At 41.1% G+C, this 19,811-nt stretch overlaps 1 protein-coding gene across 1 annotated transcript in view; it reads left to right on the top strand.

Annotated features, from left to right (window-relative positions):
- wdr18 (WD repeat domain 18) overlaps positions 1–19,811 on the top strand; it is a 26,336-nt gene extending 6,525 nt beyond the window's left edge. Inside the window, exons 5-10 of the mRNA XM_059340349.1 lie at positions 522–665; positions 5,054–5,118; positions 5,202–5,326; positions 18,075–18,232; positions 18,773–18,841; positions 19,626–19,811. Coding sequence (XP_059196332.1) covers positions 522–665; positions 5,054–5,118; positions 5,202–5,326; positions 18,075–18,232; positions 18,773–18,841; positions 19,626–19,754 — 690 coding nt within the window. The 3' untranslated portion in view covers positions 19,755–19,811. The remainder of the gene's footprint in view (positions 1–521; positions 666–5,053; positions 5,119–5,201; positions 5,327–18,074; positions 18,233–18,772; positions 18,842–19,625) is intronic.

The raw sequence follows: 19,811 nt of genomic DNA, 5'->3' as shown, positions 1-19,811 counted from the left end.
TTAACCCAAATCTCAGCATGGATTCCTTATGTTGTTTCAAAGATCTTGGCATATTGATGTTATATTGTGGAGGTTCTTTCTGACCAGTTTTATCCATTCTTGATAAGAATAAAATTGCATTATTGAGCAGCAAATGTGTGTAACAAATGGTATCAACCCAAAAATTGCTGCAACAACTTATGGGACACAGTTGAACATTGACTGGACTTTAGAAAGCGTCCACTAATGTTATGACCCTTTATTCACCATAATAGGCTTCAATAAATAAAGCATTTTAATTAGACATTTTAATTAGATATTTTTGATCAGAAAACTTGACACTCAGTGCTGAGCTTCATCTCAAATTAATCTTCAGGTTCACAGCTTTCAGATGATGTCACCACTTCTATGTGGCATTTATTGTTGACCTGCTATCTCCCCCTAAACGTCCACAACCACCAAAAAGGTCTTTGAACAATAACAGGCTAAAAACCGCTAAACTGTGAAGCAGAATAAGATGCCATGTCTCTGTGTCCGTCCAGGTGTGGGAGCTGTCCTCAGGTGAGCTGCTGCTGTCCGTCCTGTTTGACGTGGAGATCATGTCCGTGACCTTTGACCCCTGCGAGTACTTCCTATTCTGTGGAGGCAGTGATGGAAACATTTTCCAGGTGTCTCTGTGCAGTCAGGTGAGTCCAGTACCACTTCTCTGTATACATCCATGGCCCCGCCTCCAACGGCGCAACAGTTCTCCTGTCAGTTCTCTTTATACATCCTACATCTTAGAAACTACAGCCTACATTTTTTTTTTTTTTACTATTTATTAGTTTTTTCTTTGTAACATACACATTTGTGCCAGTTGGGCACAAAAACATACAACATAACATAAGCATAACATGACGAGTGGAGGATTGTGCATTAAGTAAAACAGCAGAGTCAACATAAGCACATCATGTATATAAAAAAAATAAAGAAGCTGCTCAAAAATGGGGAAAAAAGTAAAAATAAAATCTTAATAAAGGGTTTGATCTTATCTTTGCGATCTATATGAAATCAGGTCTTACAGTTAACACATAGCTGAGCCATTTAAATCACTTCTCTTCGAAAATATCAGTTTGGTTCCTTAGCTTAAAAGTAATTCTCTCCATAACATATATATTGTAGATTACATCAATCCACTCATTAATTGTTGGTTTGTCTTTCTTAAGCCATTTTCTTAAGCCCCAAAAAGTATTTGTCCCGCTTTGCATATTCAAGTCCATCCAGATCACATAAGTACACGACTTTGAAGTTTAGAAACATTTTCCTTTTAAAAACAGTCCTCAGGACCCTAAGAATCTCTCTCCAACATGGAGCCACAGAGGGACAGCCCCAAAAGATGTGAAAATGATTTTCTGAAGAATTCCCACAGGACCTCCAGCAGACAGTCTGATCACAATAGTTGGTCTTTTGTGCTGGAGAGCTAAATAATCGAGTCACGTTTTTATGCATTCTTGCAGGTATGCAAGATCCAAAATAAACAGATTGTGAGCCTAATTTCTCCTCTTGGAATGTTGCTCGTACAGCGCAATGGCTGGGTGGAACTTCTTCAAATGATTAAACAGATTTGTTGTTGTTAGAAAGCCCACGCTGTTAATGTTCTGTTAACTTGTTTATTGGACTTAGTTCCATTCAATAATAACTTGTTTTCATATGTCACACGCTCTTGAACGCACCATAGACGTTCCACCACTATTGAATGCACCAGACCTGTGTGTGAATTGCCGTGCTGTGAGTGTTAGTTTTCTCTCGATACAGCGGTGGATAGATTATAATTTCCTTTCCAAACATTCACCTTTACCTCTCTGGTTTATTGCTCAAATAAATTCCGCTGCCCTCAGCTCCATGTTCAGTCTTTCTGTTTACTTCTCCGGCAACTGACAAACAGTAGTGGATCAGGAAAATGTTGACTCTGATTTGCTGTTTATGCTCATAGCTGATCACCGTAATTGATCTGAAATTTATCGCAATCACTAATCGCGATCATATAATCACTAATCACGATCATATAATCACCCAGGCCTAATTATAATATTTCATGTCTTTATTAAACACATCCAGTAAACATTCATGCAGATCAGAACACATTTTATGACAAATAATGCAGGAAACCAGGTAGTTTCAAAGGGATGTCACTGTACATGACCACTGGAGACGAAGACAGGCTGCCTAAACCTTAGTGTGTGCTGTACAGTCATGGAAAAAATGATTAGACCACCCTTGTTTTCTTTAATTTCTTGTTCATTTTAATGCCTGGTACAACTAAAGGTACATTTGTTTGGACAAATGTAATGATAAGAACAAAAAACAGACCAGAAGAGTTTAATTTAAGAGCTGATATCTAGACATTTTCCATGGTTTTATTGAAAATGATTTTGGTTATTATCAAGAAAACCATGGAAAATGTCTAGATATCAGCTCTTCATATAATCACCCAGGCCGAGCCTACAGCCTACACCTTGCAAACTTCATACTACACCCTACTAACTACAGCCTACATCTTAGAAACTACAAACTACGTCCTATGCATTACAAATTACAGCCCTCACCCTGTAAACTACAGCGTATAAACTGCATTTTCCCTCTGACACTCTGTGTCCTCATCCTTCAGTCTTATCCTATGTCCTTACAATCCAGACCTCTGTCCTGTGTCTTGTCCTTCACTGTTGACCTTCCAGAGTCCTCCGTTCCGTGTTACATGTCCTCCGTGCAGCCCGGTACGTCCTGCGTAGATACAGAAACATTATTTGTTGAATCAGACTGATTTCAGACGTACAGTCCCCAGTATGATGAGTTATTTTCCCTCTCCGCTGAGATTCCCTTTAAACAAACAGTGAAAGTGTGAAAGGTGTTTAAACAGGTTCTAATGAGCTGCCGTCTGTTTGCTCTGCTCTTTAAATTTAAACTATAACAAATAATATTTGTGTTAATGTAGAGAGGAGATGTGTAATGATGTGGATGAGGATAAATACGGGAGAGTCAAGTGGTTCTGAAGATTCATCTCCATCGCCTCTTTTATTCTCTGACTCAACACTCTGTTGTTTCTTTTCACAGCAGATTTACATTTTAAAGCTTCACCGAGTTAATCCTCCAAACAAACCAGAGAGCTCGTCCTCCATAAACACCCCCACCCTCCCCCCATACTCCCCCTGAACACATGATTGTGTTTTAAATCTCTGCGCTCTGGAGCTCCTCAAACTACAAATATCACTTGGGCTGAGAAAGAGTCAGTGAGCAGAATTTAACCAGCTGGAGTTCTTCTGAACATCTGCATCACAATGACCTTTTCTCTGAACAGTGAGAAAATTATTCCACGTGTCTTTGAAAATAAATCGGGTCAAACAGGTGCACAGAGTCTTTCTGCTGGTTTGATTAAGATAAACCTTTAATTCACCTTTCTTTGTTTCCATTTTATAACAGGAAAATTGCTTTTTTGTCAATGGAGTCTGGTGCAAAATACTAAACCGTTTCCAATATGGGTTAGAATCCTGAAGTGCCCAATTTCTGTTCTTACCAGTTTGGCTTCCTGTCTCAAACATGTGACCTGCATAATAATAGTAATAATAATCATAATAATATTAATGTTATGACCAACTGAAAGTCAAACATGACACCGTGACAATAAAAATGTTCCAGGTGATTCATGTCTGTGACGTGTGCTGCTGGCTTCCTCATCATGTTGTCCTGATGAATCAGTCTGAGGCTTTAAACCGTTTTCATTTCCAGCAGCTTCAGACTTTAATAACAGTCTGTGTGAGCAGAGTTTCAATAAACCTCATGGAACATCCTGAATACTGAACAGGTTCAACTCCTCTAGTCCAGAATCTGATCCTGATCCTGGTTCTGACAGCTCCTGTGTAGGAGAACTCTCTATGTAAAGAAAAGTACAAATACTTGTTATCTACTGTTTATTAGGGCTGAGACAGTAACCACATCACTGCACAACTGACTGTTTACATAGACAAGTGCTTATGGTGAACAATCTGACATGTCAACTCAACATAAACACACTGATCATAGTGAATTTACAGTCTTTCACTGTCTACCAGCCTCTGTTCAAGGCTTCAAGAGGAAGTTTCCAGTTGTTCTCAGAGCCAATAAAAAGCTGAGAAGCAAGATATTGTTTTGAGCCGTCTCCTCGTGTCCTGGAGAGGAGCAGACGGTCCCAGACGGACTTAACATAGTAATAACGACATTATAATGTATAATAATAAAAAATATATAAATTGTGATACACGGTTGTGGAGTGGTTCAATAGATAGATAGATAGGACTTTATTGTCCACCGTGGTGGAAATTTGTCTTTGTCTTCTCCAAGTGGACCCCGCCTCTCACCCAATGTCAGCTGGGATCGGCTCCAGCCCCCCGCGGTTTAGGATAATGAACAAATTAATATTAATGGTGATTAGGGTTCCAATAGGGTGGAAAATGTAAGGTAAATTTCCAGAAACTTTCAATGGGAAGTTCAATATTCCAAATGGGAAACTTCCATTCGAATTAATGGGAATCACCTGTAAATTGGGGGTAATTTAAATGAACTGTATCATATCCAAACATAAATATATGAACATTTTGTTTGTCATAGGCAGACATCCACGTAAAAATAATACTATTAAAAAACATTTCAACAGATTTATTTGTAAGTAGAACTTTATCAAGTTTTAATTAAAAAAAACACATGAATGTTGAGGTAAATATTACTTCCTGCCCGACCGACCCAAACTAAATTTGTAAATGAAAAAATGAAGCCCCTCTTCTTTCCTCAACATGTAAATGATGAATTGAACCTGTAAATTCATTGACCATGTGATGGGTGAATGCGTGTAGGGGACGTGGTCTCAGCAGCCACGCCCCAGCCAAAACATGTTTTATGCTTAAACATATTTTCCCCAACTATATTTAAGCTCTCAGTTAACCTTCAATTTAGTAAATTCCCAGTTTATTCCTGTTAATTCACATGGAAAGTTTCCAACTTCCAACAACCCTAAAAGTGATATAATGTAATACAATATATTGACTGTATGTTTGACCTGTTGCAGAGTCTCAGCCGGGACAAGTCGTTCCAGTCCGACAGCGACGGGAACCAGGTCTTCAAAGGACACAGGTGAGACCACGGCAGGTGTTTAATTCCTGGGTAATAACGATTCTCAGGTGTTGTTACCTGGTAATAACTCTAACCGTCCTCAGGAACTTGGTGACGTGTCTCTCGATGTCGATGGACGGGACGCTGCTGCTCTCCGGGTCTCATGACGAGACGGTTCGACTGTGGGACGTCCAGAGCAAACAGAGCATCCGCTGCCTCGCTCACAAAGGTAAGCCCCGCCCCTTTGTGTAGCCCCACCCCTTTACATGGCCCCACCCCCTCTGTGTGACTGATGGATTGATCAGTTATTAGTGTATTGATCAGGTCTGTATTGTTCTGGTCTGTATTGATGAGATATTGGTGTATTGATCAGGTCTGTATTGATCAGTTATTGGTGTATTGATTAGGTCTGTATTGATGTATTGATCAGGCCTGTATTGATGAATTATTGGTGTTATTGGTCTGTATTGATAAGTTGATCACTGATCAGTACACCTCATCAATACAGACCTGATCAATACCCCAATGACAAGGTGTATAGATCAGGTTTGTATTGATGTATTGATCAGGTCTGTATTAATGTATTGATCAGATCTGTACTGATCAGATCTTTATTGATCAGATCTTTATGGATATATTAATGAGGTCTGTATTAATGTATTGATCAGGTCTGTATTGATTGGGTCTGTATTGTTGCATTGATCCGGCCTGTATTGATCATGTCTCTATTGATGTATTGATGCGGCCTGCATTGATCAGGTCTTTATTGATCAGGTCTGTATTGATCAGGTCTGTATTGATCAGGTCAGTATTGATCAGGTCTGTGTTGACCTGTGGGCGGTGGAGGGGCAGACGTGATGCTGGCAGCGTCTCAGGAGGTGAAGGTGAATTTAACCTCGCTATGTAAAAGCGATCCGTCGTCTCCGCTGCTGCTTTATTAATGAAGCTTCTGACCCCCGGCCTCGTCTCTCTGGAGGAGCTTTTACTTTTCCATCTCATTCATAATAAGTGATCATGCTGCGTCTGACAGGAACATGAAGAAGAACCGCCCCGCCGTGATCATGACTGGCACTTTGTAATTAACCAAATCCTCTCTGTGCTGAAGGCCTGCTCACTTCAAACGGACTGTCAGGAGACGATAATCCTTCCTCTGGCTGGACGGACGGACTCGTGGTCGTCCCCCGCCTCCGTCACATTTTCGGACTTTCTTCCTGCTGCCGCCGCCGTCGCTCACAAAGAGGCAGGCTGAATGTTAAAAGAAACCGTGACGGCAGCTCTTTAAAGCGATTGGTCTCGGCAGAAGAGATTGAGCTGCGTGTCGGGAAAACACCAGAGGAACCACGACTGTTCTTTAAAAACCACAACCTGCTTATATGAAGATTAAACGTCACAACAGAAGCATTAATTCCATTATTCTAAGACTCAAAATCATTAATATGATGAAACATCGTCTTACATTCAAAGAACAGCAATAACCGTCTTCCCACCAGGTCCGGATTATATCAAGATATTCTGTGAAGGAAATTCATGAGGGGGAATTGTTTCAATGGTATGATTCAAGATGGGAAATTAAATCACAGAACTAGAGTTACATCCAGTAACCAAACTAATGTCCAGAGGTCACTGTGAGTCCATCCCAAATCCTCCACGAGATGGTCTTTATTTCACAGTGTTGCTGCTAGCTAACGACATGAGCTGTGTTTTTATTTAAGTTTGCTCACTTCACATCATCAGTGACTGTTGGCATCAGTTGTTGACTCCAAAACCGTTTTCTTTATCCATTGCTGCTTGTTTTTATCTGACTTTGTTCTCATAACAACCTGAGTTGATGTAACTGGTTGGTTACTCCGATAGCTGTCGTTTTGTTAAAGTGTTTCTGATGGAAAGTGTGCCTGAAGGTAAAAGTATGTTATCGTAGCGTTTTGAGCATCTTTATTAAAGGGACAGTTCAGGGTTTTTGACATTAAGTTGTATGAAACATTAGCCAGTAGTGACGTAAATGCAAAGCTATTAACTTACTTTCAAAGCTCCGGTGTTAGAGATCTGTCCGGTTGTGATCGTAGAATAGAAAGTTCCTGCAAGCTGGCAGAGTCACGAAACTACAAGGTTTTACGCCACAAAACTGTATTCACTAAAGAACCTAACTGAGAATGTGGTTATGTTGGAGAAAAAACCCAGAACAGCTAACATTAGTGTTTAGTTCTGAGGAACATTAGTCATTTTAAACTGGTAGTCCCAGATAGTTAAAATTATTGGGGTTTTTTTAGTTGTTTTTTTTATTAAAAGTGTACTGCAGACATTAACCATGTTAGTAAATGCTCGTCTAGTTTCTGGTCTCATTTTATAAAACTTTGAAAAACTTAAAGGGACACTTCGGCATTTTGAACATTAAGTTGTATGAAATACTTGCCAGTAATGACGTGGATGTTAGTTTACTTTCCGAGCTCTGGTGTCGGAGTTCTAGCCGGTTCCATCATGGAATAGGCAAGCTGGCAGGGTCACGGAACCTTAAGGTTTTACTCCACAAAACTACGTGTTCAATAAAAGCTCACCCATTCCACCACAAAACAATCAGAAACCAACTTTACTTGGCGCTATTTTGTTTCTTGATTGCAAAATCCAGTATAGATGCTGGCCTGTACGCTGTACCGGCTGCTATCACTACGCACAGTTATTGTATTGTTTTTTCATGAAGCGAATAGTGCCAAGTAGAATGGTTTCTGATTGGGTGAGCTTTTAGTGAACAAGTAGTTTTGTGGAGTAAAACCTTGTCATTTCGTGACCCAGGCAGCTTGCGGGAACTTTTTATTCTACCGATCAGAGCCAGAGAGATCTTTTGACACCGGAGCTTGGATAGTAAACTAACAGCTTTACATCCATTATACTGGCAAGTATTTCATACATTATGTAAACTTAATGTCCCAACCTGTCCCTTTAAGGCTTTCAAGGTTTTATAAAATGAGACGGGAACACCATTAATGTCTGTAGTATGCTTATAATAAAAAAACTTTTTAACTAACTGGTACTTCCGGTTTAAATTGACTAAAGTTATTATTTTGCTCCTCAGTACTAAACCCCAATGTTGGCTGCTAAAAGTTTATTTTATTTCAACAGAACTGCATTCTCAGTTACGTTCTATGGGGAACATATTTACTCTTGGGTTACAGATGAGCTGTTAATGTTTGTGACAATTTAGGCACCAGAACTACTTTGTTAGACTTAGTAAAAATGAGCCAACGTTGACTTTTGGTGTCACACATGAACGTCTTTCTCCTCGGTCAAAAACACTGAAAACAACAAGACTGAAATTACCTTGTTTTGGTTGGGTTTGAAGACAATCTGTTAAAGTATTTTAACAGAAAGGGAAGACAATTAGAAGGATCTTTTAATTCAATCCAGTTTTAAAAGCTTTTATTAGCATGAAAGTTTTAAAAGCAGTGTTGTCAAAGCAGCGACTCTCCCTGGACCGCTCTGAAGTCTCAGCTGGTTTCCCTCGACATCACTTTAGTCGCAGTAATATCACATTAACTCTGATTCCTCCACAGACTCTTCTTATCTTTGTCACCTTTTTCCGTTGGCCAGTAAACATGAATTATTTGAACTCTGGGAAATGAAGATGGATATTATTGCTCCTCAGCTGTTTATATGTTTTTGTGGTTCAGTCAGAGTTCATGACGGTAAGGAGAAATAAAAGATATGAATCAGCTCCACAGTGTGATATCTGCAGCGCTGCACAGCCGAGTGTTTCCGTCTCCTCCAGGCTGTCGACTCTCTACGTGTCAAAATCTCTCCGACTTTTATTAAGAAACATCCGTCTGACAGCAGAACGGCGCCGCTGCAGGCGGAGGAGCGAGACCTCCTCGCTCTGCAGCCAGTGACTGACAGCTCCCAGGACACCTGAACACAAGACGCTGCATTAACCAGGACAACAACTACAACTCGTCCTCAAACATCTTCAACTAGTCCTCAAACATCTTCAACTAGTTCCTTAAACATTCTCAACTAGTCCTCAAATATCTTCAACTAGTCCTCAAACATCTTCAACTAGTCCCTGAAACATTCTCAACTAGTCCTCAAACATCTTCAACTAGTCCCTGAAACATTCTCAACTAGTCCTCAAACATCTTCAACTAGTCCCTGAAACATTCTCAACTAGTCCTCAAACATCTTCAACTAGTCCTCAAACATCTTCAACTAGTCCCTTAAACATTCTCAACTAGTCCTCAAATATCTTCAACTAGTCCTGAGACCCCTTAAACTAGTCCTTAGATTTATCTTCAACTAGTCATCAAACATCTATTCAACTAGTCATCAAACATCTATTCAACTAGTCCTCAAACCTATTTAACTACTTCTCAATCAACAACTAGTCCTCAGACCTCTCTTCAACTAGTCACTAGAATTCTTTAATTAGCCTTCACGCCTATTTTCAACTAGTCCTCAAAGATTTTTAAGTAGTCCTCACACTTCTATTCAACTAGTCACCAGGCTTCTTTAACTAGTCCTCAAACAACTCCACCTAGTCATGACACTTCTCTTCAAATAGTCCTCAAACATTTTCAGCTAGTCATCAGACCTCTTTAACTTATCCACACACCTGTGCTATATTTAGGGGAGTCCAGGTGTTGTGTTCAGGTGCGTCTGGTCCTCAGTGTTGTGTTCAGGTGCGTCCGGTCCTCAGAGTGTTGTGTTCAGGGGCTTCGGGTGCTCTCAGTGTTGCAGGGTGTTTCCTCAGAGTATCTGCAGTGAGCTGGCAGCTCCTCAGCCTCTAACACATTCTTACGCTGATTTATGTGTCCAGGTTGGACCACATTTGGACCATTAGTGTAATTCCAGCAGCTCGAGCCAAGCAGCCGATCAATATTTGTAATTGAGTGGGAGATAATTAGCCAGTTTCTATTACCACAACAAGCAAGAAATATACTTTCACTTTTGGGAACAAACCTCAGAGTGTGTTTTATTTCTGATTTACAACATGTTGAAGTGAGAAAACCTTTTAACATCGTGTTAGAAACCAACCTGGACGTCCTGGAACATTTATCTCCAAAACTTTAATCACATTAAAACTCTTTTCACACAGTCAACACATGCACTGTAGCAGTCTGATTATTGTGTCTATAGGTGTATAAATATATATATATGCATTAGTGTATATAGGTCTTGTTGGGTGTTCCCAGTCTGCAGTGGTTAGTGCTGATTAAAAAGTGGTTTAAGGAAGGACAGGCTCATGGGTCCAAGGTTCACTGATGGCAAAGAGCTGCTGGTCCTGATGGTGACAGAACACACAGTGCAGCCCTGCACTGCATGAATCACGCTTTCTTTGACATCATAGGGGACGAGACGGCAGCAGGTTGCAGGCCGGTGGAGGCGGCGTGGTGCTTTGGGCCGTGTCCTGCTGGGGAGCCTTCAGTCGTTTCCATTAGGGTAAAAAGTGTCCGCTGGGAAAGTCTCAGCCCTCCCAAATAGACGCTAACTCGGTGTGTCTCCATTACAAAAAAAGGCCCCAGAGAGATTTACGAGACTCTGCATGTGACGTATGGTATTCGATTGTCGCGTAATCACTAAGTGACAGTTTTGACCGTGATGTCACACACGCAACGGATTTAACATGGAAGACGTGCCAAACATAAACAATAAGGACGGAAGCGCAGAGATGGAAGGAGCAAAGCTGCTGTGTTTCTTGTCGCTGTGTTCATGCACATGGCGGCCATGATTATTGTTGTGACCACTCGCTACTTCGCCGGCTTTTAAAAATGGTGCATGTTGTTGTGGCGTTGAGTACTACGTCACATCCTGCTTATCCTTCTATCCAATCAGCAACCAGGCTTTTTTCTGGGGAGAAAAACGGCCCTGCTCTTTGACAGGGCCAAAAAAAGTCCAGTCAAACGACCGATTGGGCCGGCTCACATTCAAATTAGGGGCGTTTCAGCGAGGGAGACTCATTCCGGGTATTCAGCTATAGTGGAAACACCTCATGTGCATTTTTTTGCAGACCAAGTTCACCCCTTCATTGAAACCCTGTTCTTTAATGGCCTCTTTATGCACCGCCATGCTGCAACAACGAGTTCAAGGAGCTAAACTGATGTCCATAGAATCGTGCAGCTGTGGGACAAACTAGTCCGGTCCACAGAGGCCCCACCTCTCAGCTTCCAGGATTTAAAGGATCTGCAGCCTACGCCTTGGTGCCAGAGACCACAGAGCACCTTCAGGGACAACGTACCAAGGGTCTTAGCCAGAGGTTATGTTCGTCTTTTCTGTTGTCATTTTGATGGACAGGTTCATAAAATATCTGCCTTAATCTATTATTATTATCCATAATTTTCATTGTTTTATTATAAGACATATTTAATAGCATTTCATTTTAGTTTTTTTAAATATTGAACATTAAGAAAACATTTCCAAGCCTACATCACACAGTTTCAAGAGCACAGAGACAAAAGATGAAGCGAGACAGCGACTGTGCGATCACTATTTTAATGTCAACACAACAATGCCTAAAAATAATAAACAGGAGAGAGGTGAAACGAGCTCATCCTTCACCGTCCGCTGCACCTATCCCAGTTTTTTCACCTCATTTACTGTGTTTTTAAAGAAATTTCAGACGCTCAGCTGACATATTCAGAGCGCTCGGAGCCGACCGATGTGATAACTGAAGCCAACTAGACAACAAGGTATTGGTTTATGAGATCAACACAAGACTAAACAATAGATCATTAATATGCACACGCCACCTGCTGGACAGGAGTGTAAATTAATTTAGTTGTGGTAGGTCATTCCAGGTTTGCTGACTGCCTTCAGAAGTTTCAGTCGAATGTTTTCAGTCGCAGAAAACATTCAGTTAACAAGTCCCCTGGTCTCAGCTGGCCAAAAGAGGGACACAATATTAGGCAGGTAGTTATAATGTTATGGCTCATCTTATATGTACGCCGGACAAGATTAAATCTCAGTTGGCGAGTGAAATAACAGTGTGCAGACAGACTTCAGCTGGACTTCCTGCTGTTTGACTCAGTGAGTAATATAATATATTATATATTAAATCTTCTGTAACATTAGCATATGAGCTACATCAGCCTCTCCGTGCAGAGACTGGAGCTGCTCTAGTGGATGAAGCAGAAAATGGAACAGCGGTAACTGGTGCTGGACCCGGTGGACTGTGTCTTTTAAACTCTATGGACAGGAAGTGTCCCATAGAAGGATGTCCTCATCGAGTGCCTCGTCTCCGTCTTGCTGTGAATTATTCATGGGGCGGCGTCATGTTAATGCAGGGGGCGTGTCCTCGGCCTTCAGGCCTGTTAGTGTCCTCGTCTCAGAGACTGTTAATGAGACGGCAGGTGGAGGGTCAGAGTCCTGCTGAAGGACACTGAGATCTGTATTTAGTCAAACATTACAACCTGTCCTGAAATGTCCTGAACTGTCATTTATTTCTCTGAGCTGCAGGAGAGGCTTGTTTTATGTTAAATTAACTTTGAATTTATTTAATAATAATCATATTTTTGTACACACGCTGCGTCTCCATTTTTAATTAAAAAAACTTTATTCGTATCAATATACAGTTTGTCCAAACATGAGGACACAATAACAGTAACATAACTAATAACACATGTATATCTATAATGGATATTGTGTGTGTGTGTGTCTGTGTGTGTGTCTGTGTGTGTGTCTGTGTGTGTGTGTGTGTGTGTGTGTGTCTACCTGTGATCTCACCTCGAGGTCATTATTTTCCCCTTCTCGTTTCTCGCCCTCCTCTCATCTCTCTGCAGACCGACGGTGACAGCAGCTGCTGAGCTCAGCGTTAAATATTCATGTCGGATCAGTAAAGTGGATATTAATTTACAGAAACGGCTGAACACAGAATCAGACGTCTGACCGACACGTTAAGTTGTATGACGGTGGCAGAGAGAGTCTGAGGTTGATTAAATCGTCGATTGATTAAATTTAAAACGCTGATCGGTTCCAGTTATTGATCAGCTGATAAATAACAAAGTTCTAGTCGAACAGTTGAGGAGGAATCATGAACTCCAGTTTTTAGTGTTCTGACGAGGAGCAGTATTCATACCAGTTTCCACAACAATAATAATAGTAATTATAGTAAAATCCTGTCGTGCAAAAGTATGATAATAATTATATTAGTAAAAATAGAAATAATAATTATAGTAATAATACTAATAGTATTATTAGTTAACATGATAATAATACTAATACTAATAATAATGGTAGAAATAATTAGAATAATCTGTCATGCAGAAGTATTATAATAATAATAATAATAATAATATAAAAATTGTATCGTGCAGAAGATTAATAATAATAATAATAATAATGCTAATTATAATAATAATAGAAACATTCATAATAATTATGATAAGTCTGTTGTGCAGAAGTATTATAATAATATCAAAATTGTGTCATGCAAAAGTTTGATAATGATAATAATAATAGTAATAATAATAGAAAAAATGATCGTTATAATTATGATCTGTTGTGCAATGATATAATAATAATAATAATAATAATAATAATAATAATAATAGTAATAATAATATCAGTAATAATGGTAATAATAAAATAATGATGATAATAATAATAATGGTAATAATAATAGTAAAATCCAGTCTTGCAGAGGGAAAATAACAATAATAGTAATTATAATCTGTCCTGTGGTTGTTGGCTGCTTCGTGTCTCCTGATGGATGAATCTTGATGAGGTGTGAGCAGGCGTGACGCGGCGCCCGTCTCGTTACTCTCACAGCTTCCTGTTCGTCAGCAGCCTCTTAAATTGCTCCTCGAGGTAATCTAAGAGAAATTAATTTTAAAATTCCCCAGACAGGAAGTTGGAGTGACAGCGGGCCGTTTGTGTGGCGGTGCGATCGGAGGTTGGAGGTTGTCTCAGTAAATCGACTCCCACACGCTGCGGTCGGGGCTTTTGTTGGCGTGAAACGAGTCTGGCAGCGCGGCGGCTGATTACTGATTGAAGGCAGAGCTCGCCGCCTCTGATAAGCTCGAGTCAACAGAGTGAAAATGTTTCTACAGACTCAAGTGAAGCCTTAGCAGAGGGCTGCTTCCTTTGTTTGCTCTGAAAAACATTTATTCCATCTGATCTCAGAACACACGCGCACACACACACACACACACACACACACTTAACCCTGACACACAGCAGAGTGTTTCCTGTTTGTTCACAAGTTTATAACAAAACAACTCAAAGCTTTTCTGTCGTTCGTTCTGTACAAAAGTGGCTTCAGATCTGTGTTCTGATGACAGATCCCAGTTCCTTAATAACAACGATAATAATAATAACGACAACAAAAAGAACAATAATAATAACAAGAAAAAGAAGAAGAAGAAGAAAAACAATAAGAACAACAATATAATATAACTATTATAACAATCGAATAACCTATGAATATGATGATTGGTCACTAATTATTGGACGGTTTTCAGTGAACATGATAAAGTGTTGAAAATAGAAATTTTGTAAATTATATTGTAATTTAAATCCTATACCAATAAACAACTTTTTTTTCAGTAACACTCAGACACGTGAATGTTCGGTTCTCCCACCGACTGGAACCAGAATGAGACAACCACCTGCCGATGTCACAGTGATGTCATCAGAGACGACCACCTGCTGATGTCACTCTGAAAGTCTCAAACTGCAGCTGCTTTAATATTTTACTGACAAGTCAGAAGCGGAGCAGCTTTAATATTTTACACTGAAGTTCTTTCAGTGAACTTTAATGAACAACATGTCACTAAGGTTCCTCTGAGAACACAGCGGGTTCTACTGAGAATTAAGCTGGTTCTACTAAGAACACATCTGGTTCCACTGAGAACATAGCTGGTTCTACTGAGAATTAAGCTGGTTCTACTGAGAACACATCTGGTTCCTCTGAGAACACAGCGGGTTCTACTGAGAATTAAGCTGGTTCTACTGAGAACATATCTGGTTCCACTGAGAACATAGCTGGTTCTACTGAGAACAAAGTGGGTTCAACCGAGAACAAAGCGGGTTCTACTGAGAACAAAGCAGGTTCTACTTAGAACAAATAGGGTTCTACTGAGAACAAAGCTGGTTCAACTGAGAACACAGCCGGTTCCACTGAGAACACAGTGGGTTCTACCGGGAACACAGATGGTTCCACTAAGAACACAGATGGTTCCACTGAGAACACAGATGGTTCTACTGAGAACACAACTGGTTCTACGGAAAACCCTTCTGGTTCCACTGAGAACGCAGCTGGTTCCACTGAAAACGCAGCGGTTCCACTGAGAACACAGCGGGTTCCATTGAGAACACATCTGGTTCCACTGAGAACACATCTGGTTCCACTGAGAACACATCTGGTTCTACTGACAACACAGCTGGTTCCACTGAGGACACAGTGGGTTCTACTGAGAACGCAGCTGGTTCTACAGAAAACACAGCTGGTTCCACTGAAAACCCTTCTGATTCCACTGACAACACAGCTGGTTCTACTGAGAACATAGCTGGTTCTACTGAGAACACAACTGGTTCTACAGAAAAAACTTCTGGTTCCACTGAAAACACAGCTGGTTCTACTGAAAACACAGCTTGTTCTACTGACAATACAGCTGGTTCCACTGAGGACACAGTTGGTTCTACTGAGGACGCAGCTGGTTCTACTGAGGACGCAGCTGGTTCCACTGAGAACACATCTGGTTCCACTGAGAACACATCTGGTTCTACTGAGAACAAATCTGGTATCACTGAGAACAAAGCAGTTTCTACTGAGAACACGGCTGGTTCTACTGAACACAGCAGGTTCTACTGAGGACACAGCGGGTTCTACTGAGAACACAGCTGGTTCCACTGAGAACAAAGTGGATTCTACTGAGAACACAGCTGGTTCCACTGAGAACATAGCTGGTTCTACTGAGAACAAAGTGGGTTCTACTGAGAACAAAGCGGGTTCTACTGAGAACAAAGCAGGTTCTACTGAGAACAAAGTGGGTTCTACTGAGAACACAGCTGGTTCCACTGAGAACACAGCTGGTTCTATTGAGAACACAGAGTTCTACTGAGAACACAGCTGGTTCCACTGACAACACATCTGTTTCTACTGAGAACACAACTGGTTCTACTGAGAACGCAGCTGGTTCCACTGAAAACGCAGCGGGTTCCACTGAGAACAAAGCAGTTTCTACTGAGAACACAGCTGGTTCTACTGAACACAGCAGGTTCTACTGAGGACACAGCGGGTTCTACTGAGAACACAGCTGGTTCCACTGAGAACAAAGTGGATTCTACTGAGAACACAGCTGGTTCCACTGAGAACATAGCTGGTTCTACTGAGAACAAAGTGGGTTCTACTGAGAACAAAGCGGGTTCTACTGAGAACAAAGCAGGTTCTACTGAGAACAAAGCGGGTTCTACTGAGAACACAGCTGGTTCCACTGAGAACACAGCTGGTTCTATTGAGAACACAGAGTTCTACTGAGAACACAGCTGGTTCCACTGACAACACAGCTGTTTCTACTGAGAACACAACTGGTTCTACTGAGAACGCAGCTGGTTCCACTGAAAACGCAGCGGGTTCCACTGAGAACAAAGTGGGTTCTACTGAGAACACAGCTGGTTCTGCTGAGAACACAGTGGTTTGTACTGGTTCTACCACAGAATTCAGCTCAACTCACAGAACTCGCTCATGTTAAAGTTTTAATCTGTCTTGATTACATCATTACCTGCTCGTCTCATTATTGGTGCCCGCCGTGTAAACTTCATTTATATAACTTGTACGGTTTGCTGCAGTACCACTTTAATTAACGGAAGAATAATTTAAAATAATTGAATTTCAAAATCCGAGCTTTTTCTCAGCAACACTGGTACTGGGAATCGACGTTGCTTTACATACGCTGATCCCAGCTCCCTCGGGCTTTGACCTCTGATTCTATGTAAGAAGCTGACCTTTGGCCTCTGACCTGTTTGAATTGATCTCGTGGACGGACAAGATGTTATCTTCTGAAACATTCGGTCTTTGTATCGATCTTCTCCGCAGCGGAGCGACCGACTCTTCCACAGGAAAGCTCTCTTGATGAATCTTCAGTGAAATTGAGTTCTTTAATGTTTCAGAGAAGAAGTTTTTTCAAAGTAAAGTTGAGATGTGTTGAGTCTGGTCTGCTGTCAGAGTTGTGATGAAAGTTTGATGGTCAGTGTTTCAGCTCGTCTCCTCGTGTCGCTGAGGAAACGTTCGGCTGAATACCAACGAGCGTTTCTGTCAGAGAGCGGAGAGTTAAAACCTGCAGGAAGGAGGCAGCATTAACATTTGATTCAGTTTCATCAGCAGAAACTGTAAAACAGAAAAGCGAGCCGGGAGGCGTCTGAGAGACAACATGTGGACAACTCACTGTCTGTCTGTCTCTGTCATCATCACAGAATATCAGGATGATTTTCAGAGACAGCTGCAGGTGAAAAGTGAAGATGAACTGTAGAGTAAAAAACTCCTGCAGGACCGTAGTAGTAGCTGTAGTCCTGACTGTAGTACAGGTCTCTCTGCTGCAGCTTTCAGGTTATTTCAGGTCACAAATTGAAGAAATTCTTCCTTTGATCTCTGTGCTGCCTTGCGGGTCCCTCCTCTGATGTCACAGGCCAGCTGACAGCTCATTGGTCAGCAGTGTGTCAGTCTTTTTGCAGAATAACACAATAATAATGACATAATTCAATGTATTTTACCTAAACATGAATAAAAAGTAGTTTATATCAACATTTCTCAACATCTTGAGCTATATCCATGTCTCCAGCCTCTCTTGTCCTCTCCCCTTTGATCCGTGTAAACCGCCTTCACAGCGTCTCTGAGTAGAAACCATTTGTTGTATTGCTGACAGCTGATTGTTAGATGCATTTTCATAAAATATCATTATTATAAACTCAGAATGGATAAATGTGTCATTTTGTTGGTTTTGGCGTTCAGTCCTGATGCCTGTTGTCCTCTGACATCACTTTCTGTCTGTGTTTTTCAGGTCCGGTGACGAATGCCGTCATCATGGCGGCTCCGGCTAACATGTTCCTGCCCGACAGCCGGCCTGCCGTCCCCCTGCCGCGCTTCAGCCGCCACCTGCACGTGACCGAGGGCGGAGAGTCTGGAGAGGTGTGCGTCCGTCTGGGACTCTACGCACAGGTGAGTCAGCAGGTCACATGACGCCACGGAGGAACCAGAGTTGAAAAAATATACTGTCAGTTAAAGAGCCCAGTCAGACCAGAAAGTGTCACTTGTATTTTGAAATGTCCTTCCTGTGTTTTCAGGAGGAGGAACAGACATACCTGTGGAAAGCTTTTATTTTGAAATGTCCTACCTGTGTTTCAGGAGAGCATCTGCAGAAAGCTTTTATTTTGACGTGCCTCCTGATTTTCAGGAGGAGGAGTAGAAGCACCTGTAGAAAGCTTTCATTTTGAAATATCTGTCCTGTGTTTTCAGTTGGAGGAGCAGACATACCTTTGGAAAGCTTTTATTTTGATATGTCTTTCCTGTGTTTCAAGAGAAGGAGCAGACATACCTTTGGAAAGCTTTTTTTTTTTAAATGTCCTTCCTTTGTTTCAGGAGGAGCAGACGTTCCTGCAGAAAGCTTTTATTTTGAAATGTCCGTCCTGTGTTTTCAGTTGGTGGAGCAAACGTACCTTTGGAAAGCTTTTATTTTAACATGTCCTTCCTGTGTTTCAGGAGGAGGAGCAGACATACCTGCAGAAAGCTGATCGTCTGAACTCTTTGATGAACGCTGTGACTGACAAGGTGAGAGGGGGCGGGGCTTTTTAACATTGTTACAGTAGTAGACCAGGTAGCGTCCAGCATGTCCAACACGTCCACTGTTGTCTGCTAACTGTCCCACAATGCACTGTGTTCCTCTGCGTCCGTGTGACTCAGTGGACAGCTCAGATGTGTTTGACAAAGGTCAAAGGTCAGAGACTGTAAACAAACTAAATGTCAGAGACAAAAATACAAAATGTCACAGCGAGCCTGAAGAGACAAGACACTCTGAGGGCCGGCTGAGTTTATTTTTTATTGATTAGGTTTCTACACTCATATCTTCATTGATAACAACTGCTGTCCAAAAAAGTTGGGACGCTGTCTGAAACGTAAATTTAACAGAATCTGATGATATTCTGATCCTTTTTCCACATACATTCAGCTGAAGAGTGAACAAATACAAAATGTTTAATGTTCACATTGAGTAACTTCATTGTTTTTTGTAAATATACACAACTTCTAAATTTGACGCGGCAACATGTTCCATAAAAGTTGGGACAGGAGCAACAACAGTCTGAAAGTGTGTGTCTGTAACATTGGACAGGTACACCTCTGAATCCAGATCATTACAGCATAAAGCTCAAAAGCCTGCGTACTGAATAATGTGTCTGTGTGTTTATACTAAATAATATGTACATGCGTTTATATACTGAATAACGTGTCCGTGCATTTATAATGAGTTATGTGTCTGTCCGTTTTTACTGAATAATGTGTCTGTGTGTTTATACGGAATAATGTGTTCATAATGAATATTGTGTCTGTGTTTCAGTCGGTGTTTGGTGACGGTGAGAACACAAAGGTTCGAGTCGCCGAGCTTGAAGAAGAAGTTCAGACTCTGAAGAAGGTCAACAAAGATCTGTACGACTTCTCTAGTCAGCTGCTCATCAAACCCACATAAATACACACTTACACAGTTACACACGCACACACACACACACACACACACACACACACA

This window comes from Centropristis striata, chromosome 9 (assembly GCF_030273125.1).
Source record: "Centropristis striata isolate RG_2023a ecotype Rhode Island chromosome 9, C.striata_1.0, whole genome shotgun sequence".
NCBI classification, from domain to species: Eukaryota; Metazoa; Chordata; class Actinopteri; order Perciformes; family Serranidae; genus Centropristis; species Centropristis striata.
This window is presented reverse-complemented; position numbering and strand designations above follow the sequence as displayed.